Raw genomic sequence first — 26,024 nt, 5'->3', positions numbered from 1 at the left:
GGGAAGCCCATTGTAAAGTAATTATCCTCCAATTAAAATAAATTAACTAATTTTTTAAAAACATGTAAATGTCAAAGTTACCTCAGAAGAGAGAAACAAATATTGAACTCTAATTAGTGACATGCACACTGAAATATTAGAAGGGAAACCACTGATGTTTGCAACTTCAAAAATAAATTTTAAAAAAAGTTGGATCAATGGCTGACTGGAGGGATGTAATAAAGCAAATAGAGTAAAATGTTAACTGTAGAATCTAGATGATGGACTTATGGGTATTCACTGTAAAATTCTTCCAAATTTTCTATATGCTTAAGAATTTTTATAATAAAATGTTAGGGGAGAAAAAAGCCTTGTTTCCTCTCATGGAGTTTACATCATAGTAGAGGGAGATGGGCAATAAATAAAATTAGTAAAATAGTAGGTAAACTACAGAGTGAAATAGAAGTGAACTATAGAGTGAAATGGAATGGGAGAAGCACTCAGAAGGGAAGGGGTGAAGTAGGTGCTGGCGGTGAAACTCATAGTCTGAAATCTGGTGGCCAGGGAGGCACAGGCCGTGGGGACTGAGCGTGCACATCTGAGAGAAGAGCCATCAGACGGGGGAGAGAGAAAGCGGAGACTGAGGTGGGGAGACTGATCCGGTTTATCGCACAGGAATTCCTCTCTGCTCATTGTATCATGGAATTAGTAATTGGCGACAAACAGAATTTATTAATAATTCTAAAATATACATCTTTCTGTTTGAATCTACCTTCCCACAACACAGACAATAACAAATTTATAGCAGTAAAAGAGACTTGAGTTTCTCTTTTTTACTCAGCTATGTCTTTCTGAGGCAAGTGTGAGCGAACCAAAAAATTCCAGAGAGGACCCACAAAAGAGACAGAGAAATACTAAATCCAAATAACTCACAAAAAGTTAATGCTTCAGTTGCTTCAACTTCATTTGAGTAAATAAAAGTTTGCTGTAATTGTTAGAAAATGAAAATATTTTGCAGTGTTTCATATTCTAACATAATGTTAGAATTTCAGAAGGATTATACATTGGCAAGAAGAGACCACAATCTCACATGCCAATGAAAGTGAAAGTCAGTCATGTCCGACTCTTTGTGACCCCCAGGGACTAAACACTCCATGGAATTCTCCAGGCCAGAATACTGGAGTGGGTAGCCTTTCCCTTCTCCAGGGATCTTCCCAACCCAGGGATCGAACCCAGGTCTCCTGCATTGCATGCATATGCCAATGTACAGCCATATATATGTGGCATAAGATTAAATTTCTTATTTAATTAAACAATGGTTCTGAACACAGAGCAGAAGCAGATGAATCTTTCCCCAGATGCATCCTTCCTGTGATCATGCATGACCATGCATCCAGCAAAACTAAGTCTCCTGAGCGCAGAGCCATGCTTTCTCTTTAGCACACATTCAATTATTTGGTGCTTTCTAGCATTATTCCTGCACTTTTTGCCTTTCAAAAACTCAACTGATTCCTATTCATTATAGCCACAGAATTCATTCCCTCACTTGTGTAAGATTTTTGATCAAATATTGCCTTATCAGACCCAGATTACTCTCTATAAAATGTATCCTTGGAGACTTTCCTGGTGGTCCAGTGGTTAAGAATCCACCCTCCAACGCAGGGGAGGCAAGTTTGATCCCTGGTTGGAGAACTAAGATCTGACATGTGGCAGGGCAACTAAGCCCATGTGCAGCCCCCAGAGAAAGGCCGTGTGATGCAAGGAAGAGTCCACACACCACGGTGAACACCCAGCGAGAAAGGCCGTGTGACGCGAGGAAGAGTCCACACACCACGGTGAACACCCAGCGAGAAAGGCCGTGTGACGCGAGGAAGAGTCCACACACCACGGTGAACACCCAGCGAGAAAGGCCGTGTGACGCGAGGAAGAGTCCACACACCACGGTGAACACCCAGCGAGAAAGGCCGTGTGACGCAAGGAAGAGTCCACACACCACGGTGAACACCCAGCGAGAAAGGCCGCGTGATGCAAGGAAGAGTCCACACACCACGGTGAACACCCAGCGAGAAAGGCCGTGTGACGCGAGGAAGAGTCCACACACCACACTGAACACCCAGCGCAGCCAAAATTTTTTTAAAAAAGTATTCTCATCATTTCTCTATCTCTTGAATCCTATTTTATTTCTCCTCAAAGTACATATCACCATATTATTTGTCTGGCTTTTCTTGTCTGTCTCCCCAACCCCATCAGAATGTAAGCTTTCTAAAATCAGAGACCTGCCAGTAGAAAACAGCTCCTGGTAGACAGGAGCCCCTCAGTAAATATTTGCTTAATACATGAATAAATAATCTGTGAAGAAGAGAATCAATTCTATTTTAGATAGTGAAGCTTGGAAACATGGGTTAAAAATGAAGAAAGAGATTTAGCAGCTACTCCCCTAGCTGTGATAAGTGAAGCTAAATGAAACTGGTGGGAATAGGTGGGTTCCTTCAGGTAAAGAAAAAGCCCTAAGAGACAATAAAATGGGACTAAGAGAAATCTCCTCATAGAACCATTGTTCTTGGGTGAAGATATAGAAGAAAATTCAGTTAAAGCTATGGGCAAGAGGCCATCAGAAAAATAATGATTCTAAGGCATAAAGTTCTAAGAGGCAGAAGATGGTCAATGAAGACCAAACCTACGGAACAGCCAGATGAGGAGCAGCTGGACTGGCAGGAAGGCACTGATGACCTCTGAAGGGCCATTTTGGGAATAATATGGCAGAAACCAAGTCTCAGTAACGTGAGATATGAAGACAGTGGGTAAAAATGTGGAGGTATGCAGTCAAGAGTCTCCATTTCCCCTGAGCTTCAAGAATACCTAAAATGCTTGCTGAATAAGTGAACACATAGATAAATGAGTGAATACAATTTTCTCCCCAAAACCAACGGTGGCACATAAATTGTAGCTGAAGTCATGAGATTAAAATGGTAAACAAACACGCTTTCAACAACATAGGTTGCATAAGGTATTTCCCTAATCAAAATCAATTTTCTCAGTAGTTTTCCCTCAGCAAACATACACAGTTTACTCCTGCAACTGATTTTTAAGTGAGCTCCTATGACTTTCACTTGTACCTTGTTTGTTTTTGTTTTGTTTAACATGCATTCTTGGTTAATGGAGCCTTTAGAAATTTTCCTCCACGCAACTCTGTCTCAGTGGGGCTTGACTCTTGCATTCTTCAGAACTGAGAGCCTCTCAGCTAAGCTCCATTTATTTAGCTTCTCAGGTATGCCAGAGGCAACCCTGCTGCATGAAGGACCACGTCCTGAAGTGAACTAAAAAAAAAAAAAATACATTTGAATCGGTTCTACTGAGATGGATGAAACTGGAGCCCATTATACAGAGTGAAGTAAGCCAGAAAGAAAAACAACAATACAGTATACTAATGCATATATATGGAATTTGAAAGATGGTAACGATAACCCTATATGCGAGACAGAATAAGAGACACAGATGCATAGAACAGTCTTATGGACTCTGAGGGAGAAGGTGAGGGTGGGACGTTCTGGGAGAATAGCATTGAAACATGTATATTATCATATGTGAAACAGAACACCATTCCATGTTCGATGCATGAGACAAGGGCTCAGGGCTGGGGCAATGGGATGACCCAGAGGGATGGGATGGGGAGGGAGGTGGGTGGGGGGTCCGGGAGGGGGGGCACATGTGGACCCATAGCTGGTTCATGTCGATGTATGGCAAAAACCACTACAATATTGAAAAGTAATTAGCCCCCAACTAAAATAAATAAATTTATAAAAAAAAAAAAAAAGGCCTGGTTAGGAAGGTAACATGGTAACAAAACATACGTAAAATGAAAAATCACTCAGCTTTCCATAAGAACCACCACCAATTAGTCACATGAATAGTGGGGTTTAAAAATAGATTATAATTAAATTTCTTGCTTTTCTTAACCCACAGCAAATTTATCTTAGTCTGTCCCTGGGGTCTCATATAAGTGTGCGCATCAAAGTCACCTGGAGGAGCTTGCAATCATAGACTACTGTACTATACTCTCCTGGTTTCTGATTCAGTGGTTCAGGGTGGGGACAGATAATTTGCACTTCCAACAAGTTTTCAAGTGCTGTGGATGCTGCTGGACAGAACCACACTTCCAAAAAGCTCTCATCTATACAAACTGTACTACACATTTTCGTAACTTTCCCCTTTACTTTTCTGTTGTCCCACAGAAAAAAGGAGTCAGATTCTCATCCCAGCGCTACTTCCCATGGTTTTCTTGCAGAAAAAAAAATTGAAAAGCTTTAAAAGCAAGAACAAAGTGATGTTAGGAGTAACTAAGCCTGGGTTTTCAGCTTCTACTCATTTTTAAGTGGAATGAAGCTGTGATCTTAGTCAAGAGGACATTAGTATCCTTAAGAAATAGAAGACGGTGGTATCACAGTCCTGATTTCATATTGTACTTCAAAGCTAAAGGAATCAAAATATCATGGTAGTGACAGAAAAATATACACAGATCGGTGAAACAGACTTGAGAGCTCAGAAATAAATCCACACATATATGGACAGTTAATTTACAACAAAGGAGCAAAGAACACACAATGGAGAAAGGATAGTCTCTTCAATAAATGGTACTGGGAAAACTGAACAGCCACATACAAAAGAACGAAAATAGACCATTATCTTATATCATACACAAAAAATCAGCTTTAAAGACTTGAATGTAAAACCTGAAATCATAAAACTCCTCGAAAAAACACAGACATTACCCTCTGTGACACTGGTCTTAGCAATATCTTTCTAGATATGTCTCTTCAGGGAAAGGAGACAAAAACAAGAATGAATTCCCAGTGTTCCTGCCCGGAGAAGCCCACGGACAGAGGAGCCTGGCGGGCTACAGTCCATGGGGTCACAGGAGCTGGCCACGACGTAGCAACTAAACCACCACCACCACATCAAACTAACATGCTTTTGCACAGCAAAGGAAACCATCAACACCAAGAAAAGACAGCTTCCAACAGGAGAAGATACTTGCAAATCAAATATCAAATAAGGCATTAATATCCAAAATATGTAAAGAACTCATCAAACTCAACAACAAAAAGCCTGATTCAAAAATGGGCAGAGGATCTGAATAGACATTTTTCCAAGGAAGACATACAGAAGACCAACAGGCATACGAAAAGATGTTCGACATCACTAATTATTAGGGAAATCAAAACCGTGAGATATCACCTCCTACCCATTAGAATGGATACTACCAAAAAGGCAAAAAACAACAGTCACTGGCAAGGATGTGGAGAAAAAGGAACCCTCACACACCGTTGGTGGGAAAGTAAATTGGTGCAGCCGCTGTGGAAAACAGTATGAAGTGAATTGAAGTCACTCAGTCATGTCCGACTCTTTGTGACCCCATGGACTGTAGCCCACCAGGCTCCTCCATCCATGGGATTTTCCAGGCAATACTGGAGTGGGTTGCCATTTCCTTCTCTGGAAAACAGTATGGAGGTTCCTCAAAAAATTAAAAATATGTATGTGTCGATCCAATCTTCCAATTTACATGCTCCCCCCACCCTTTACACTCCATAACCATAAGTTTATTTTCTACATCTGTAACTCTATTTTAGTTTTTAAGAATATGTATGTGTTTACAAGTTCATGTGTAGCCTTTTTTTAGTTTCCACATATAAGTGACATCAGTGTTATTTGTCTTTCTCTGCCTGACTTACTTCACTCAGTATGAGACTCTCTAGCTGCATTCGTGTTGCTGGGAATGGCATATGTATGAAATAGATAACTAATAAGGACCTATTGTATAGCACAAGAAACTCTACTCAGGACTCTGTAATGGCTTATAGGGGAAAAGAATCTAAAAAAGAGTGGATATATGTATTTGTATAATAGATTCACTTTACCGTACACCTAAAACTGACAATGAAACGGACACATTTTTTAGGTGTTAGTTTTAGAAGGTCTTGTAGGTCTTCATAGAACCGTTCAACTTCAGCTTCTTCAGCATTACTGTCAGGGCATAGACTTTGATACTGAATGGCTTGCCTTGGAAATGAACAGAGATCATTCTGTCATTTTTGAGATTGCATCCAAATACTGCATTTCAGTCTCTGTTGACTATTATGGCTACTCCATTTCTTCTAAGGGATTCTTGCCCACAGTAGTAGATACAATGGTCATCTGAGTTAAATTCACCCATTCCAGCCTATTTTAGTTCGCTGATTTCTAAAATGTTGACATTCCCTCTTGCCATCTCCTGTTTGACCACTTCCAATTTGCATTGATTCATGGACCTAACATTCCAGGTTCCTATGCAATATTGCTCTTTACAGCATCAAACGTTGCTTCTATCACCAGTCACATCCACAACTGGGTGTTGTTTTTGCTTTGGCTCCATCTCTTCATTCTTTCTGGAGTTATTTCTCCACTGATGTCCAGTAGCATATTGGGCACCTATCCACCTGGGGAGTTCATCTTTCAGTGTCCTATCTTTTTGCCTTTTCATACTGTTCATGGGGTTCTCAAGGCAATACTGAAGTAGTTTGCCATTCACTTCTCCAGTGGACCACGTTTTGTCAGAACTCTCCACCATGACCTGTCTGTCTTGGGTGGCCCTACACAGCATGGCTTAGTTTCATTGAGTTAGACAAGGCTGTGATCCATGTGATCAGATTGGTTAGTTTTCCATGATTGTGTTTTTCAGTCTGTCTTCCCTCTGATGGATAAGGATAAGAGGCTTATGGAAGCTTCCTGATGGGAGAGACTGACTGTGGTGGAAACTGGATCTTGTTCTGATGGGCAAGGCCATGCTCAGTAAATCTTTAACCCAATTTCTGTTTTTATGGGTGGAGCTGTGTTCCCTCTCTGTTATTTACCTGGGGCCAAACTATGGTGGAGGTAATGAAGACAATGGCGACCTCCTTCAAAGGATCCCATGCATGCACTGCTACATTCAGTGCCCTCAATCTTGCAGCAGGCCACTGCCAACCCATACCTCTGCCGGAGACACCAGGACACTCACAGCAAGTCTGGGTCAGTCTCTTCTGGGGTCACTGCTCCTTTCTCCTGGGTCCTGGTGCACAAGGTTCTGTTTGTGCCCTCCAAGAGATTATTTCCCAGTCCTATGTAAGTTCTGGTGGCTCTATGGTGGGGTTAACGGCAACCTCATTCAAGAGGGCTTATGCCATACCCAAGTCTGCTGCACCCAGAGCCCCTGTCCCTGTGGCAATTCACTGCCAACCCATACCTCCACAGGAGACGCTCAAACACTCTTGAGAGTCCCTTGGACTGCAAGGAGATCCAACCAGTCTATCCTAAAGGAAATCAGTCCTGAATATTCATTGGAAGGACTGATGCTGAAGCTGAAACTCCAATACTTTGGCCACCTGATGCAAAGAGTTGATTCATTGGAAAAGACCCTGATGCTGGGAAAGATTAAAGGTGGGAGGAGAAGGGGATGAAAGAGGATGAGATGGTTGGATGGCATCACCGACTCAATGGACATGAATCTGAGTAAACTCTGGGAGTTGGTGATGGACAGGGAGGCCTGGCGTGCTGCAGTCCACGGGGTCACAAAGAGTCAGACATGACTGAGTGACTGAACTGAAACTAAAAATATTATAAATCAATTATACCTCAATAAAAATGTTTTTAAATTAAAAATAGAACTATTAATGATCCAGCTATTCTACTTCTGTATATTTATCTGAAGAATATAAAAACACTGAATTGAAAAGACATATGCCCCCTATGTTCACTGCAGCATTATTTACAAATAGCAAAGATATGGGAACAACCTAAGCGTTCATGAATGATGAATGGATGAAGATATGGGATATTATATAATACTACTCAGTCAAAAAAAAATAAGATGCAATATTGCCATTTGCTACAACAGGGATGGACCTTGAGGGGATTACACTAAATGAAATAAGAGAAAGACGAATATCATATGATTTCACTTATACGTGGAATATAAAACAAAACAAACAAGCAAAACAAAAACAAATACACAGATACGGAGAACATATTAGTGATAACCAGAAGGGAAGTGGGGTGGAGGAGGGCAAAATGGATAAAGGGGATTAACCATATAGCAGTGAATGGAAACTAAACTTCTGGTAGTGCATACAGAAGCTGAAATATAATGTTGAATATATGAAACTTACATAACGTTATAAACCAATGTTACCTTAATAAAAGAAAGAAAAAGAAAGATGTTAGTGCCTCTTAGAAAATAAGAACTCAACTGAAATCATAATTGAACTATCCAGCACTAAAAAGTGATTCTCTTTCACTTGCAAAATACCCATAAAATAAATACTTGACCCCATCAAAATAAAATGACAGGAAAAAAATGACACTCAATTGTCACACACACTGATTTTTCTATTTTTTATTTTATTTTTTAGCACACTTGAGTCTAAGCAATCTAAAGGTAGACTGTAGTGCTTAAACTGGTCTTTTACTTTTCTTTTCTTCCTTTACTTAAGGTATTGACAAAGAGCAGGGTATCATAAGCCGGGCACAATCTGACTATGTGTGCAGAGCTCATGGGTAAGTCATGTGAGGCTCTAAATGAGCTGCTTACCTGCTCTACACCTGAGCAATTCCAAAGACGGTAGGGTCACGTTGATAAAAACATTTATAAGAACAAATTAATATTCGAAGAGGTACCAGCTGTAGATTTCTGCTTATTTTCCACTTCTAAAAAGTAAAGATTAAAAATAAAATTAAGGCACTACTCAATAAATATTTTAAACATTTACATTATTTTAAATATTTTAAGTAAATAAAATGAATATTAGCTTTCTCAGAGATTTCAGATTGATTTCTAAAGTATATACTAAACTATTCATGCTTGCTTTGCTCTTTTCCCACACACACAACAAACTGAACCAGTTAACAAGGGCACGCTGCTGTGTGCTGTGCTGAGTTGCTCAGTTGTGTCTGACTCTCTGCAACCCCGTGGACTGCAGCCCACCAGGATCCTCTGTCCATGGGACTCTCCAGGCAAGAATCCTGGAGAGGGTTGCCATTGCCTTCTCCCGGGGATCTTCCCAACCCAGGGATGGAACCCGGGTCTTCTTCATTGCAGGAGGATTCTTTACTGCCTGCCCAGTGAAGCCCTAAGAAGGGCATACTCAACACTTAATAAAATTCAAATGATAAAAGATTATCTAGGCTTTTATCCAAAGATATTATTGTATTGCCTAGTTGTAAAGTGTCTGGGATGAAGGCAAAAAAATGATACAGAATCCACAAAAACCTGATTCTGATCTACAGGGATGTTAAACTGATCAATAAACAGAGACTAACTGAACACTTCAATACACATCTCAGTTTTACCTAACATCCATTTCTCAGGGAAATTAATCTTCCTAATACTCTGCTTATTGTCTGCAATGTTCATTAACATTTTCAAAGGCTGGGTTCCAGGCAAGTTGACCAATATATGACTTAAGTTTTCGTACTTACAATATCTCTTGTGTTACTTCTAAATGTACAAATAAGGAATTTTAGAACATATACACTAAGTTGGTATACATGTTCTGATGACTTCAATTCAGTTCAGTTCAGTCATTCAGTCATATCCAACTCTTTGCAGCCCCATGGACTGCAGCAGACAGGCCTCCCTGTCCATCACCAACTCCCAGAATTTACTCAAACTCATGTCCATTGAGTCGGTGATGCCATCCAGCCATCTCATCCTCTGTCAAGCCCTTCTCCTCCCACCTTCAATCTTTCACAGCACCAGGGTCTTTTCAAATGAGTCAATTCTTCATATCAGGTGGCCAAAGTATTGACCACTTAGTGTACATGTTCTGACCACTATATTTGAAATAATGGCAACCTCAAAGCTTACCATTTATATGTTTTATAAACAACTTCTGAAGTCAACACAGCTCTCAGTGAGAGAGTCCAAAACAGAGTCAAAGTTTAATTGGTTGATAACGCTGCTTAGTTTTATCATTAACCAACCCACTGGGTTATCATTATCACAATCCACAGTAAGAGATTTCATTACTGTTCTGTTCACTCTTCCATAAAAGAACACCCTGGGCCTATTTAAAGGTCAAAGCACCTAAATACAGCTATTAATCCACCCTCAAGAGAGTAATAACCTTTCAACCTTGATGATAAATCAATGAAGAGCCAAAGGCTCAGAGAATGCATGGCACTATTCTAATGATAAAATATTTTTGATGAGGGTGAAAATTGGAATCTCTACAAATCTGACTTATTTCCTAGAAATTTATGTGGTCAACCAGGAAACATGACTGAAATTCCCTAATGGGAATCTTATTTTTTATCTGTCAGCATCCATTTCCCACCTGTTGGCACAAAAGCCCACCTGTTCCTTTAAGGAACTACCCATTCTCCAATTTCAGTGCAAATGTTACAAAAGAGAGGGGGCAACTGATCCCACTACCATAACCATGTAAGCATATGACCCAAGAGCTTCCAAGAAAACCAACAATCATCAGCCCCAAAGCTTTCCCTGAATCTGTTGAGAGAAGGAAGCTCTCCCTCCACAGCCAGAAGGCACAATTGAGAGAACTGTTGCTTCTTGACCCACATACAGGTCTCTCAGGAGGCAGGTAAGGTGGTCTGGTACTCCCATCTCTTGAAGAATTTTTCTGTTTGTTGTGATCCACACAGTCAAAGGCTTTAGCAGAGTCAATGAAGCAGAAGTAGATGTTTTTTTTGAATTCCCTTGTTTTCTCCATGATGCAACAAAAATTGGCAATTTGATCTCTGGTTTCTCTACCTCTTCAAAACCCAGCTTTTATATCTGCAATTTCCTGTTTCATATACTGCTGAAGCCAACCTTGAAGGATTTTGAGCATAACCTTGCCAGCATGTGAGATGAGCGCAATTGTAGTTTGAAACTTCTTTAGCATTGTCCTTCTTTGGGATTGGAATGAAAACTGACCTTTCCCAGTCCTGTGGCCACTTCTGGGTTTTCCAATATTCTGACATATTGAGTGCTTTGATTTAGGTCATTCCTGGATGGCTTAGTGGTTTTCCCTACGTTCTTCTATTTAACCGTGAATTTTAGTCATGATCACAGTCAGCCAGGTCTTGTTTTTATGATGTTATAGAGCTTCTCCATCTTTGGTTGCAAAGAACATAATCAATTTGATTTTGGTATTGACCATTTATATCCATGTAGAGTTATCTATTGTGTTTTTGGAAGACGGTGCATGCTGTTGCTAGCGTATTCTCTTGATAAAAATGTTAGCCTTTGCCCAGCTTCATTTTGTACTCTAAGGCCAAATTTGCTTGCTATTCTGGGTATCTCATGACTTCCTACTTTTGCATTCCAATCCCCTATAATGAAAAGGACATCTTTTTTTTGGTGTGAGCTCTAGAAGACCTTGTAGGTCTTCTTAGAACTGGTCGGCTTCTTCAGCATCAGTAGTTGGGGCACAGACTTGGATTACTGTGATGCTAAATGGTTTGCCTTGGAAAAAAAACAAGATGATTCTGTCATTTTTAAGACTGCACCCAAGTACTGCATTTTGGACTCTGGTTGACTGTGAGGACTACTCCATTTCTTCTAAGGGATTCTTGCCAACAGTAGTGGATAAAATGGTCATCTGAATTAAATTCACCCATTCCCATCTGTTTTAGTTCACTGATTCCTAAGATGTCGATGTTCAATTTTGCCATCTCCTGCTTGACTCCATCCAATTTACCTTGATTCATGGACCTAACATTCCAAGTTGCTATACAATATTGTTCTTTACTGCATCAGATGTTACTTTCACCACCAAACACAGTCACAGCTGAGCGCCATTTCCGCTTTGGCCCAGCCTCTTCACTCTTTCCAAAGTTGTTAGTGACTGCCCTCTGCTCTTCCCCAGTAGCACATTGCACACCTTCCGACCTGGGGAGCGGAGGGGAGGGCTCGGCCTCCAGGGTCATAGCCTTTTGCCTTTTCATACTGTCCATGGGGTTCTCCAGGCAGGAATCCTGGAGTGGGCTGCCATTTTCTTCTGCAGTGAGCCACATTTTATCAGAACTCTTCACCCATCCATCTTTGGTGGGCCTGCACGGCATGATTCATAGTTTCACTGAGTTATGCAAGCCCCTTTGCCACAACAAGGCTGTGGGCCATGAATGGTGAGATCATCTATACTCTAATTGTTTTACTGCTTTCCAAATAAAGTGATAAGGAACATTCATGCCATTTCAATTTTCTGAATAAATATATATTACTGTCATGATTATTTAGAATTAGAAATGTGATATCTCTGATCGCCTAAGTGTGTAATTTACTTTAAATTAACTAACCACTGTATAAATGTTTTAAAACTAACATTCATTTTCACAGCTGACTGGTTGAAATGATCAGTTTCATAAATGAATGTCAGTGGTATATAAACAATAATAACTTTTTATTGCAAAGTAGGATTTTGCTCTATGTGTAATGAGTAAAATTATTCAATGTAATCTTATGTTTCATTACTGACAGCTTGTTATAAAAAAGGAATTAAGACTGAAATTTTCATTATTTTCATAAAGTAGATCAGCTTTTTTCACTCATGTGTAGTGAAACCTACTCAATTGAGACTCTTTTGAAGGAAGCCCTAATTACATTACATCATTCAATACAGGACTGAGAGTTCATATTCCAAACTATTCCCTCCCTAAACTCTTTTTTTTTTTTCTAAACTCTTGAACTTTAAAGGAATCTAGGAAAATATTAAGTTCAATTAACGTAAATATACAAAATGAAAACACTGAATGCATATCTTGGGCACTATTTGGAATGCAGTATTTGGAAAGAATTTTATGAGACTATTTCATTGGTAGTAACAAGTACTATCAACATAGATGTTATGACCCAAGTTGGTGGTAACTAAAAAGGATAAATTTTTGTTGTTGCTTTGAAGCATTATATCCTTAGTAGTTAATACTTCGGTATCAATTACTTGAAGTTAATGATAATTCTGTAAATGCTGAGGACTAACAAAATTCAGATAGCAAGAGCTATAACACATGAAAAAGTCAAAGGAATCTGAATGAATTATGGTAAAAGTTAATATTTGAGATTCAGAAAAATTTTTCATCAACTATTTTCCAATCCTCATCTCACTAATTCATAAAATAATTATGGCATAATTTCACATTCACATGAATAAAAGCATTACAATTTGATATTTGGTTATTTCTAGATTTTATATCAAGAACAAGGCCCATTTGTGATTGTGTCCCCTTTTCCAATATAATAGGAAAGACTAGAGATCTCTTCAAGAAAATTAGAGATATCAAGGGAACATTTCATGCAAAGGTGGGTACAATAAAGGACAGAAACAATATGACCCAACAGAAGAAGAGATACTAAGAAGACGTGGCAAGAATACACAGTGAAGTGAAAGTCTCTCAGTCATGTCTGATTCTTTGCTACCCCATGGACTATACAGTCCATGGAATTCTCCAAGCCAGAATACTGGAGTGGGTAGCCATTCCCTTCTCCAGGGGATCTTCCCAACCAGGGATCAAACCCAGGTCTTCCGCATTGCAGGCAGATTCTTTACCAGCTGAGCAACCAGGGAAGAACTATACAAAAAAGATCTTAATGACCCAGATAACCACGATGGTGTGATCACTCACCTAGAGCCAGACATCTGGGGGTACGAAGTCAAGTGGGCCTTAGGAAGCATCACTGCAAAGCTAATGGAGGTGATGGAATTCTAGCTGAACTATTTCAAATCCCAAAAGATGATGCCGTTAAGACGCTGCACTCAATATACTAGCAAATTTGGAAAACACAGCAGTGGCCACAGGACTGGAAAAGGTGAATTTTCATTTCAATTCCAAAGAAGGGCAATGACAAAGAATGTTCAAACTACCGCACAATTGCATTCATTACACATGCTAACAAAGTAATGCTCAAAATCAATAGCATGTGAACCAAGAACTTGCAGATGTTCAAGCTGCATTTAGAAAAGGCAGAGGAACCAGAGATCAAATTGCCAACATCCACTGGATCATAGAAAAAGCAAGAGAATTCCAGAAAAATATCTACTTCTGGTTCACTGACTACACTAAAGCTTTTGACTGTGGGGATCACAACTAACTGTGGAAAATTATTAAAGAGATGGGAATACCAGACCATTTGATCTGCCTCCCTAGAAAGGAGTACGTCAAGGTTGTATATTCCCACCCTGCTTATTTAACTTATATGCAGAGTACATCATGAGAAATGATGGGCTAGAGGAAGCACAAGCTGGAATCAAGATTGCCGAGAGAAACAGCAATAACCTCAGCTATGCAGATGACAACACCCTTATGGCAGAAAGTGAAGAAGAACTAAAGAGCCTCTTGATGAAAGTGAAAGAGGAGAGTGAAAAAGTTGGCTTAAAACTCAACATTCAGAAAACTAAGATCATGGCATCTGGTCCCATCACTTCATGGGAAATAGATGGGGAAACAGTGGAAACAGTGGCTGACTTTATTTTGGGGGGCTCCAAAATCACTGCAGATGGTGATTGCAGCCATGGAATTAAAAGACGCTTGCTCCTTGAAAGAAAAGTTATGACCAACCTAGACAGCTTATTAAAAAGCAGAGACATTACTTTGCTGACAAAGTCCATCTAGCCAAGGCTATGGTTTTTCCAGTAGTCATGTATGGATGTGAGAGTTGGACTATAAAGAAAGCTGAGTGCCGAAGAATTGATGCTTTTGAACTGTGGTGTTGGAGAAGACTCTTGAGAGTCCCTTGGACTGCCAGGAGATCCAACCAGTCCATCCTAAAAGAAATCAGTCCTGGTGTTCATTGGAAGGACTGAGGTTGAAGCTGAAACTCCAATACTTTGGCCACCTGATGCAAAGAGCTGACTCATTAGAAAAGACCCCAATGCTGGGAAAGATTGAGGGCAGGAGGAGAAGGCGATGACAGAGGATGAGATGGTTGGATGGCATCACCGACTCAATGGATACGAGTTTGAGTAAACTCTGGGAGTTGGTGATGGACAGGGAGGCCTGGCGTGCTGCAGTCCATGGGGTTGCAAAGAGTCGGACACAACTGAGCGGCTGAACTGAACTGCATGCACTGTTGGTGGAAATGCAAATTTGTATAGCCACTATGGAAAAGAGTATGTAGGTCACTCAAAAAATTAAAAATAGAACTACCATAAGATCCAGCAATTCCACTTTATTACATATCCAGGGAAACTGAAATCAGGACCTCATAGAGATATCTGCACTCTCATGTTCACTGCAGCATTAGTCACAATAGCCAGGATATAGAAAAACCTATGCATGTCTGTTAACAGATGAATGGATAAAGAAGATGTGGTGTGTATCTATACACAACTGAATGTTGTTCAGCCACGGAAAATAAGGAAATCCTGCCATTCATGACAACTTGGATGGACACTGAGGGAATTACACTAAGTGAAATAAATCAGACAGAGAAAAACTAAATACTGCACAATAATTTATATGTGGAATATAAACAAGACAAACTTAGAGAAATAGTAAAGTGGTAGTTACCTGAGGTTATGGGTTGGGAGAAATGGGGAGATAGTGGTCAAAAGTGTACAAATTTTCAGTTATAAGATTAAGTTAGAGGGTCTAATGTACAGCATGGTGATTATAGCTAATATAATATACATGTATCATGCTTATTATATATATGTATACATATGCATCATACATATATATGATATATATTAGTCATATACATATATATTATAATACATATTACATATGTATCATATATTTGAATGTTGCTAAGAAAGTGGATCTTAAGTGTTCTCAACACAAAAATAAAAAATGATGACTATGTGACAGGATGGAGATGTAGGTGATAACTGTGGCGGTAGTCATTTTGCATTTATAAATGTATCAAATTAACATGTTGTACACCTTAAATATATACTATATTATCTATCAATTATAAATCAATAAAACTGGTGAAAAACCCATTATATCATCATAGATGTCAATTCTTAGATACAAATGTAGTTCATATTGGTCAACTTAGACAAGGACAAAGAATAAGAGGCGGTCTTATGTTCATATTCATACAAAACACACCATTTACCTTTGATGGAGGAAAAAACTCAACACATTCCAGCCATATGGTTAAAAAGAACTTCCCACATATTGCACACTTTCTTCCCTGAGAGATTATGCTCCTGGCCTGTGGGTACCATTTTATGGCTTTCATTAGGAAAGGATTCTTTTCTGCTAGCTGATTCATTATAAATCTTGATGTTATTTCCTAGATTAAAAAAGAATATGGTTCCTCAGATTATTCTCAAAATAACTGTTTTGTATTACATTGATTCCCATTTCACTAATTTATATTTTTGGCTTATTCCTCACAGTTCCTGTTAAATTAGTTTTCCATGGTATATATAATAAATTATATTGTCAATAACTGGCATTGTAAGTTTAGTTTTCAGCATATACAAAAAGCAAGTTACTTCCATTGTTATATTTCTGTCTCTGACATATAGGAATTCAGATTATAATAAATTTACATTATTACAGTGTAGGTTCAAATTTTGTACCTCTCATCACAATAGGCAAGGCCTCTACAAATATTCAGACTAGACTCAAAAACTGAGTCTGTCATATTTACTAAGGTCTAAATTCTTACTACTTAAGCTGCAGATAATCAGTAGAATCTGTATCACCTAGAAGCTTATTAGAAATTCAGATTTAGGTGCACTTCAGATTTATTGAGCTAGAATCCACAATTTAACAAGGTTCCCCAGGTATTCTGTATGTATGTTAAAGTTTGAGAGGTACTAGACTAAGTTATCTACTAAACTGAGTACCTGAATTGAGCCAAATTAGTAAAGAGTATTGATTTCTATTAATCAAATCTTTGAATTCAGTATGTATTAAACCTATCCACATAAATACATACAGCAACTACACTTTAGATAATAACATTATTAAACAATAAAATAGGTGGTGAGGATGGTCACTATGACAATATCACCATCTTAAAATAAAAAAATATAAAATACATAATTATATCTTCACTGACCAAGAAAACAAAATAAACATTTGATTCACTCCACTAATTGCCCCTCTTGTACCAAGAGCATGAAGTTCTATGTAAATTTTACAAAAACACTGCATGAATTTTTAATAGTGTGTAAGACCTTTTTTTGGCCAAAGTGAAAGATTTCTCAGTGGTATTAAGACAGTCCGTGTGGAGATACAAACATACATACATAAATATATACATACAAACATAACCTTTCACTCATCTATCCCAATTAAAATCTTTAAAAATAATTACAAATTTTATAAATCTCTGTCTCCCTGTTCCTAATTACTCTATCCGTTACACTCAGCAAACATCTGGGAACGCTGCCTCTGTACAGAAACAGGCCTGAGCGTGGGTTCCGTAACTGCCTGATCCTTCAGAGCATAACCTCCTACATAACTTCAGCTTATTCTCTGGGATGGCTACATGATGAAGTCATCCTTTCTGAAAGAATTGCTCTTTCACACTAATATAACAGGACTCCTAAATTCAATGTCTATTATCACTCCCCTCTAACTACTTACACAGAACATAGCTTGTGATTCTAAATGAAATGGTGACTTTAGAGGTAAGTTTTAGCTACCAGAATTCAACGGCTAGTTTCACTATAAAGCCACAGAAAATAGAGAAGAATTCAGACCCAAAATAGCAGACGGTAGAAGAGTTTGCTGAAATACACGCGACCAATGAATAGGTCCCATGAAAAAGACACTGATGATGGGGAGAGATTGAAGGCAAAGGAGAAGGGGGCAGCAAAGGATGAGACGGTTAGATACCATCACCAACTCAATGGATGTGCATTTGAGCAAATTCTGGGAGACTGCAGAGGACGGAGGAGCCTGATGTGTTACAGTTCATGGGGTCACAAAAAGTCAGACATGACTTAGCAACTGAACAACAGTTCACATAGCTGACATTTTCCATTTGTGATTTCTGGAACCAATCATGTTTGTTGCACTTGGAATTGTTGCTATCCTTACATATATTTATATATAAATATTAAAAATTATAAAACATAAAAACAAATGTGAATCAGAAGGAATGATGAACTTTGGAACTGTCGTATGATCAGTTGTTACTGTATGACAGGCACTGAAACACAGCATCAAGAGCAAAGGTCCTGAGTCAGAGTCAGACGCGTAAATAAGTGCAGGTCATGCGGCTCTATGACTTACTAGTGTGACTCCATTTGGCAAGTCCTGAAATTTGCTGATTTGGAATACCTCACCTATAAAATCGGAATTTTGATTCCAACCCTACCACACAGAGTTCAGAGAATTAAATTATATAATACAGGTAAAACTCTGTCTAGCATCTGCTGACAGAGTATACCCTGGTTAATATTTTGTTATAATATAGTTATCAATATTAAATTTTAGGTCACAAATCTCTGAGGCAAGGAAAAGTCTTTAAAAATCTTAACCAAGGAATATCCTGAAACAAATCCCTATAGTTTTTGAAAGTCCAAGTAGTTTAATCAATAATGTTATAATAGTAACCAAATATCCAATAGAAATGACTTTTACTTTAAGTATAATTATAAAATTATAGTAAACTTGTCACCTTTCTAAGAAAAATTCTTAGAGATACTCTCAAAAACAACCAATCATTTATATAAGTAAAAATCATTGCTTCAACTAAATAAACAAAACAAAACCCCCAAATTGTTGTGCTCCTGGGTCCTTAAAGTTTTCAAAATGAGAGGGAAGAACTGTTCTCTCACCCTGCACTGGGGTCCCAGTCTCAAGGTAACATTCTTGCTCTCAAGGGCTCCCGGTAAAACCCCTGCCACCTTGGGTTAACTGCTTATCCAGTCCCCTCCACAAACCAGAATTTCTTCCAGCAAGAGACTACCTTTGTTTCCCTTTTCCCTCACTTCTGACAGCCCCTTTATGAGGCAATATTGCAGCATGGAGTCTGGAGGTCAATTGCTTAGAATGGCATCAGCATTCAAAAACTTACTAGCCCTGTGAACTTGGACAAGTTAATTAACTTCTCCAAGGCTCAATTTATCTATAAAAGAGGAATAATAATGGTGTCTTCTTTTTGAGGGTTAATGGAGGACTAAATTAGTTCATTTCCATTAAGTGCTTAGAACAATGCCTTGCTCATGGTAAGTATAATAAGTATTAGTTGTCTGTTAATATTTTTATTATTACTATCAGTGTTATTTTATTACCATTGTTCTGAAATGTTTGACTCAAGGAGAACTATTAGGTTATGAGGAATGAAACAAATTTAACACTTCAATTTTAAAATCATTTATAATTAAACTTCAAATAAGTTTTTATTCACATAAGAGAGGGAAATAATACTGTTTATGGAAATATAGATTGAGTCTCTGGAAGAGAATTGGAAAAGAGTTCATCAGCCTTGAAAAGATGAAAGTCCTTTGGCTTAGTGATTTCATCCACAGGGATAATACAGACATGAGAACAGGACAGCCTTGTTTATAAAGGCCAAAAAGTTTTAAGATCATTAATATCTAAACAGCCAACAGTAGGAAAGTAGCTTAAAATATTCTGGTATAATCATATATCAGAATATTATTATGTAATCATCAAAAAAGGTGTCATGGACTTATTTTTTACTGACTGGAAAAATAGTCACAGTATTTTGAGTAAAACACGAAGTATCTAAATAGTATACAGTTTGAACAAAGCTCTGATATCAAAAACTACTGGAATTATGAAAAGTTCTAGCAAAATAAATGTCAGAACAGTGATTGTATCTGTGCACACTGGATTTTTGAGTATTTTTATCAATTTTTATTGCCTTTTTCCTGATTTCTCTAAATAAGCTTGTATTACTTTTATAATAATTTTTTCAACTGGCAGATCAGATGGTAAAGAATCTGCCTGCAATGCAAGAGACCTGGGTTCAATCCCTGGGTTGGAAAGATCCCCTGGAGAATGAAATGTCAATCCACTCCAGTACTCTTGCCTGGAGAATTTCATGGACTGAGGAGCTTGGTGGGCTACAGTCCATGGTATCGCAGAGTTGGATACAACTGAGTGACTAACACACATGGCATTATAACTAATATTTTCTTCCTCGCTCATCTGTATTAACAATGTTGGTTGTTTCCTATAGTCAGGAAACTTGAACCCTTCCCAATACTTGAAAGTTTTAAGACAATTCTGCATGTTCAGCTAAAAGGACCTGAGAAATCCACATTCACAATAGAGACTCATACTCAGTGTGGTGAAATCTGCACTCTTCGATGTGTCTATCACCAAAAGATAAACACAGCCAGTCCTCTAATAGACTTCCCTATTCCTTCTTTTAATATTATCAACTTGTTTGACTAAAGGAAACACAATTTCTGGATCATATTCTTTCATCCCCTAGGAATGGGGATAAATGACAAGGGGATGGAAGAGGCAAAAGACCCCAGTAAGAACAAACCATATATATCTTTAGATAATACTGAAAAAATACCTGGACACTAAAGCGAACACAAATTCCTCTCTTTTGATCCAACAAAATGTTCAAAATGTCTCTGAATGTGGTCACTCTGGAAATCAGATAGGATTACATTGGATTCTGCAAGCAAGTCAAAAAGATTATGACTAGGGTCCACAATGCCAATGGCTTATGGTTGTATTAATCATTTGCTGGCTTGGTAAGAATGCTTTAGAAGAAAACTCTTTAAAACTTAAATCATGGCTTTAGCTTGAAGACCTGTGTGAATGACATAAGGCTTCACCTGTAAACTCCAGACGTCCTCCTGTTTTATAGCACTCACTGGCTGCTTCAGGAACAGTGGGTTTCCCTCACAGTAGAACTCCCTCAGCTTCAAATCTTGAAACTTTCAAAAACAAAATAAAAACTTCATTACACATCAAAATAAACTTCACTTCAGAGCCTTCATCATCAATAAAACTGGACTTTTTAAAATTTAAAATAATTAAATATTTATCAATATTTTTAAAAAATATTACTTTATTTAAGATCTATATTCCACATTAGTATTTTAACAGCAAGGCATACTCAAGTTATTAGAAGCATAAGAATCTTCATGTTACCAAGGATGGTAACATGACCTTTAGAGGTCATTGGTGGCATCCCCCAAACTAGACAGCTGAGAAAACTTGTTCAGGATCATAGAGCTGGTTACTAATAGAATAAGGGTTAATTAATCAAATGCTGGGAACAGTTTGCAACTTATATGTTTGTTAGGAACCAAGTATGATGAAAAATCTCTGGAGGACGGCAGAGCAACCCACTCCAGTATTCTTGCCTGGAGAATCCTCATGGACAGGGAAGCCTGGAGGGCTACAGTCCATAGGACTGCACAGTCTGATACGACTGAAGCGACTTAGCACGCACTCGTGCACGATGAAAAATAACACTCTAATACACACCAACATCTAGGGGTCACATACTGTCTTATGATTCACTCATTTATGATCAGGGAGGAAGGCAAGGGAAATAGAGATATATCAAAAAATTCTCATTTTATTGAAGTACAGTTGATTTACCTGTTGTACACAATGAAATTAAAAAAAAAGAAAATGTACAATTCACAAGGTATTAAATCTTCTCTGAAGAAAATCTAAATTCAGCTGGATTCTACCCTTTGCACAGAAAAATAGGGAATTCTCTTATACTAATATTATGCTTTGACTCTCAAGAACTCATGTGGTTTTCAAAGTTAAACTAATATAGGGATTTACTTTTCGGAGCCTTAGATTCAACTGTGAAATAGGGAAAATAAGACCTGTCTTCAGTGGTGTGCAGATAAAACGGTTCTTTGGAAAGGAAAAAAAGCCCTGATTGGTGGCATGTTTTGATTCAAAGGTGTCAATACTCCTACAATGGCTGATTCCAGTCACTGAACACAGAGTTGGGAAGAGATGTGGAAAACTGACTCTTGTGAGCCAGGATGAGTAGTGCCATTACACCACTGCACTTCACACTTATGAAAGAATTACAGATATTTCCTTGATTTCAGCCCAGGGTTAAAAAAAATAATTGATTTTAATACATCTATCCAGGGCAGCATGTCATTAGGTCTCAAAAGTCTCATGAAATTTCTACAACATAGACAAGATTTTAAAATAAAATACAGGGTTCAAGACCTCGTTGGAATCACCTTTAGACATTCTGACTTTCTTAATTCAGTTTTCTCTGGTATCCATCAACAAGGAGCAACCCAGAGAGCTGAATCCAATGGTAGCCCCAAGTAAGTGTTGGGTGTGCGGAAAAGAAAAGAGCACTTCCTGTGCTTAATGGAATCACCCTTCCTTCCTTCTGGTCCTGGAGAATAACATTCTATTATTTATACTTAAACTCAGTCTTTTTATAAAAAACTGATACAAACTTGAGTATCTTGGTATATGCAAAAGCATTAACAGATGTGAACCTCATTTCAAAGCTGACCATGGTCCAAAGAGCCTATATTTTTCTTTAGGGGTCATTTTTCTCTTCCTTCAAATCCTGTCATTATTCTTCCATTAAACATGGTAATGAGTTATCCAGCTCGCTAACTTACTACACACAATATATCAGAAAGAAATTAATGAAAGGAAATTAATTAATAGTGAAGGTCACTAGCATGTGTTTTGCAGCAGGTAAATTTCAGCAACCTGAAGTCACACAGTGTCTCAGGGTCCATTCTGAGCATTCCCCACGGCAGCACTTTTCAGTACCCTATTTCCACAGGCACTGCTGGCTTTCCTGTCAGTGCACACGTGCTAAGTCACTCCAGCAGTGTCTGACTCTGTTTGACCCTATGGACTGCAGTCTGCCAGCTCCTCTGTCCATGGGATTCTCCAGGCAAGAATAAGTTGCCTTGCCCTCCTCCGGGGTATCTTCCTGACTCAGGGATCAAACCTGTGTCTCTTACGTCTACCTGCATTGGAAGGTGGGTTTTCTTTACCACTAGCGCCAGCTGAGAAGCCCTTCCTGTCAGTCTAACTTTTTAATGCAACAATATTCTTTGCTAGTGTCCTCACTCCAAAAGCATAGTCTCACCTGCTAATAAAATACTGTTATAGCTGTTCAGAGGCTCTTTGCATAGGCCTGCTTGAACAAACACTGTCACGACTTTAATCTCAACTGGAACAATTTTGTCCCTCCCCTCCCCTCCCCCTCAGGGGTCTACAGATATTTTTCATCGTTACGAGTTGGGGAGAGGCAGCATTACTGGCATCTGTTTAGTAAATATTAGGGATGCTGAGAAACATCCTAGAATACACAGGGCAGCCCCTGCAACAAAGAATTATCAGGCCCAAGATGGTGTTGAAGTTGAAAAACCTTAGTTTACAGGTACGAGGTTATAAACATTCACTGACCCTCTTATCTAGAAAGGGGATTTGCAGCTGGAGGAAAGTTCAGTTCAGTTCAGTCACTCAGTCGTGTCCGACTCTTTGCGACTCCATGAATTGCAGCACGTCAGGCCTCCCTGTCCATCAACAACTCCTGGAGTCTACCCAAACCCATGTCCATCGAGTTGGTGATGCCATCCAACCATCTCATCCTCTGTCGTTCCCTTCTCCTCCCACCCCCAATCCTTCCCAGCATCAGGGTCTTTTCCAATGAGTCAGCTCTTTGCATGAGGTGGCCAAAGTACTGGAGTTTCAGCTTCAACAACAGACCTTCCAATGAACACCCAGGACTGATCTCCTTTAGGATAGACTGGTTGGATCTTCTTGCAGTCCAAGGGACTCTCAAGAGTCTTCTCCAACACCACAGTTCAAAAGCATCAATTCTTCGGCGCTCAGCTTTCTTCACCATCCAACTCTCACATCCATACATGACCACTGGAAAAACCATAGCCTTGACTAGACGAACCTTTGTTGGCAAAGTAATGTCTCTGCTTTTAAATATGCTATCTAGATTGGTCATAACTTTCTTTCCAAGGAGTAAGCGTCTTTTAATTTCATGGCTGCAATCACCATCAGCAGTGATTTTGGAGCCCCCAAAAATAAATTCTGCCACTGTTTCCACTGTTTCCCCATCTATTGCCCATGAAGTGATGGGACCAGATGCCATGATCTTAGTTTTCTGAACGTTGAGCTTTAAGCCAACTTTTTGACTCTCCTCTTTCACTTTCATCAAGAGGCTCTTTAGTTCTTCTTCACTTTCTGCCATAAGGGTGGTGTCATCTGCATATCTGAAGTTATTGATATTTCTCCCGGCAATCTTGATTCCAGCTTGTGTTTCTTCCAGCCCAGCGTTTCCAAGGAACTAGTGTCTTTTAATTTCATGGCTGCAGTCACCGTGCACATTGATATTGGAGCCCAAGAAAATAAAGTCTGTCTCTGTTTCTATTTTTCCGCATCTATTTGCCATGAAGTGATGGGAATGGATACCATGATCTTCGTTTTTGAATGTTGAGTTTTAAGCCAGCTTTTTCACTCTCCTCTTTCACCCTCATCAAGAGGCTCTTTAGTTCCTCTTCATTTTCTGCCATAAGGGTCGTGTCATCTGCATATCTGAGGTTAATGATATTTCTCCCGGTAATCTTGATTCCAGCCTGAGCTTCATCCAGCTCAGAATTTCACACGATGTGCTCTGCATATAGTTAAAGTAAGCCGAGTGACAATACACAGTCTGGACATACTCCTTTCTCAATTTTGAACCAGTCCTTTGTTCCATGTCCTGTTCTAACTGTTGCTTCTTGACCTGCACACAGGTTTCACAGGAGGCCTGTAAAGTGGTCTGGTATTCCCATCTCTTTAAAAATTTTCCACTGTTTATTGTGATCCACACAAAGGCTTTATTATAATCAATGAAGCAGAAGCAGATGTTTTTCTGGAACTCTCTTGCTTTTTCTATGATCCAACAGATGTTGGCAATTTGATCTCTGGTTTCTCTGCCTTTTCTAAATCCAGCTAGTACATCTGGAAGTTTTTGGTTCACGTACTGTTGAAGCCTAGCTTGAAGGCTTTTGAGTATTACTTTGCTAACATGTGAAATGAGCTCAACTGTATGGTAGTTTGAACATTCTTTGGCATTATCCTTCTTTGGGATTGGAAAGAAAACTAACTTTTTCCAGTCCTATGGCCACTAGTGAGTTTTTAAACTAGCTGGCATATTGAGTGCAGCAGTTTAATAGCATCTTTTAAGATTTGAAATAGCTGTACTGGAATTCCATCACCTCCACTAGCTTTGTTCATAGTAATGCTTCCTAAGGTCCACTGGACTTCACACTCCAGGACGTCTGGCTCTAGGTGAGTGACCACACCATCATGGTTATCTGGGTCATTAAACCTTTTTTGTACAGTTGTTCTGTGTATTCTTGCCACCTCTTTTTAATCTCTTCTGCTTCTGTTAGGCCCATGCCGTTTCTGTCTTTTATTGTGCCCATTTTTTTTTTTTTGGTGCCCATTTTTGTATGAAATCTTCCCTTGATATCTCTAATTTTTTGCAGAGACTTCTAGTCTTTCCCATTCTATTGTTTTCCTCTATTTCTTTGCATTAGTCACTTAAGGCTTTCTTATCTCGCCTTGCTAGTCTTTGGAACTCTGCATTCAGTGGAGTATATCTTTCCCTTTCTCCATTGCCTTTCACTTCTTTTCTCAGCTCTTTGTAATGCCTCCTCAGACAAACATTTTGCCTTCTTGCATTTCTTTTTCTTGGGGATGACTTCAATCATCATATCCTGTACAATGTTATAAACCACCATCCATAGTTCTTCAAACACTCTATCAGGCTGAATCTATGTCACTTTCTCTGAATAACCATAAGGGACTTGATTTGGGTCATACCTGAATGGCCTAGGGTTGGTTCATCCTCTGTGTTCATCATTTACCACAATAGTGGCCTTATCTCTCAAACGTGGAAAATTCTATTCATTTGAACTAGTTGGACCAAACCTCAGATGAATTCACAGAATATCTTACTTCAATGCTTCCAGAATATTCTGAAATAGGTGCTCCAAATGCAACACTAAGTCATATTCTTTCAAAATTACCCTAAATTAATGGGCTGGTGTTTTCTTAAAACAGCAAAATTGTAATGACAGTATCACTATAGAAGGAACTTTGAATTCATGGTACTA

At 38.8% G+C, this 26,024-nt stretch overlaps 1 protein-coding gene across 5 annotated transcripts in view; it reads right to left on the bottom strand.

Annotated features, from left to right (window-relative positions):
• Nucleotides 1-26,024, bottom strand: part of LRRC69 (leucine rich repeat containing 69) — a 75,787-nt gene that overhangs the window by 18,716 nt on the left and 31,047 nt on the right. For 2 of the 5 annotated variants that reach the window (XR_014055775.1, XR_014055776.1), the window contains exons 6-9: nucleotides 20,724-20,825; nucleotides 16,052-16,231; nucleotides 8,582-8,697; nucleotides 3,096-3,296 (exon numbers count right to left, since the gene is read on the bottom strand). Coding sequence is in view for 3 of the 5 variants with exons in the window: in XM_081496852.1 (XP_081352978.1) it covers nucleotides 3,174-3,296; nucleotides 16,052-16,231; nucleotides 20,724-20,825 (405 nt within the window). In the remaining 2 variants the exon portion in view is untranslated. Of the gene's footprint in view, nucleotides 1-2,973; nucleotides 3,297-8,581; nucleotides 8,698-16,051; nucleotides 16,232-20,723; nucleotides 20,826-26,024 lie in introns of those variants that run through there. The other 3 variants (XM_081496853.1, XM_081496852.1, XM_081496855.1) reach the window with 3 other exon arrangements.

Source organism: Giraffa tippelskirchi, chromosome 6 (genome assembly GCF_054371585.1).
Source record: "Giraffa tippelskirchi isolate mGirTip1 chromosome 6, T2T-mGirTip1v1.2.pri, whole genome shotgun sequence".
Classification (NCBI taxonomy): Eukaryota; Metazoa; Chordata; class Mammalia; order Artiodactyla; family Giraffidae; genus Giraffa; species Giraffa tippelskirchi.
The sequence above is the reverse complement of the archived record's forward strand: the minus strand, read 5'-3'. Positions and strand labels throughout refer to the sequence as shown.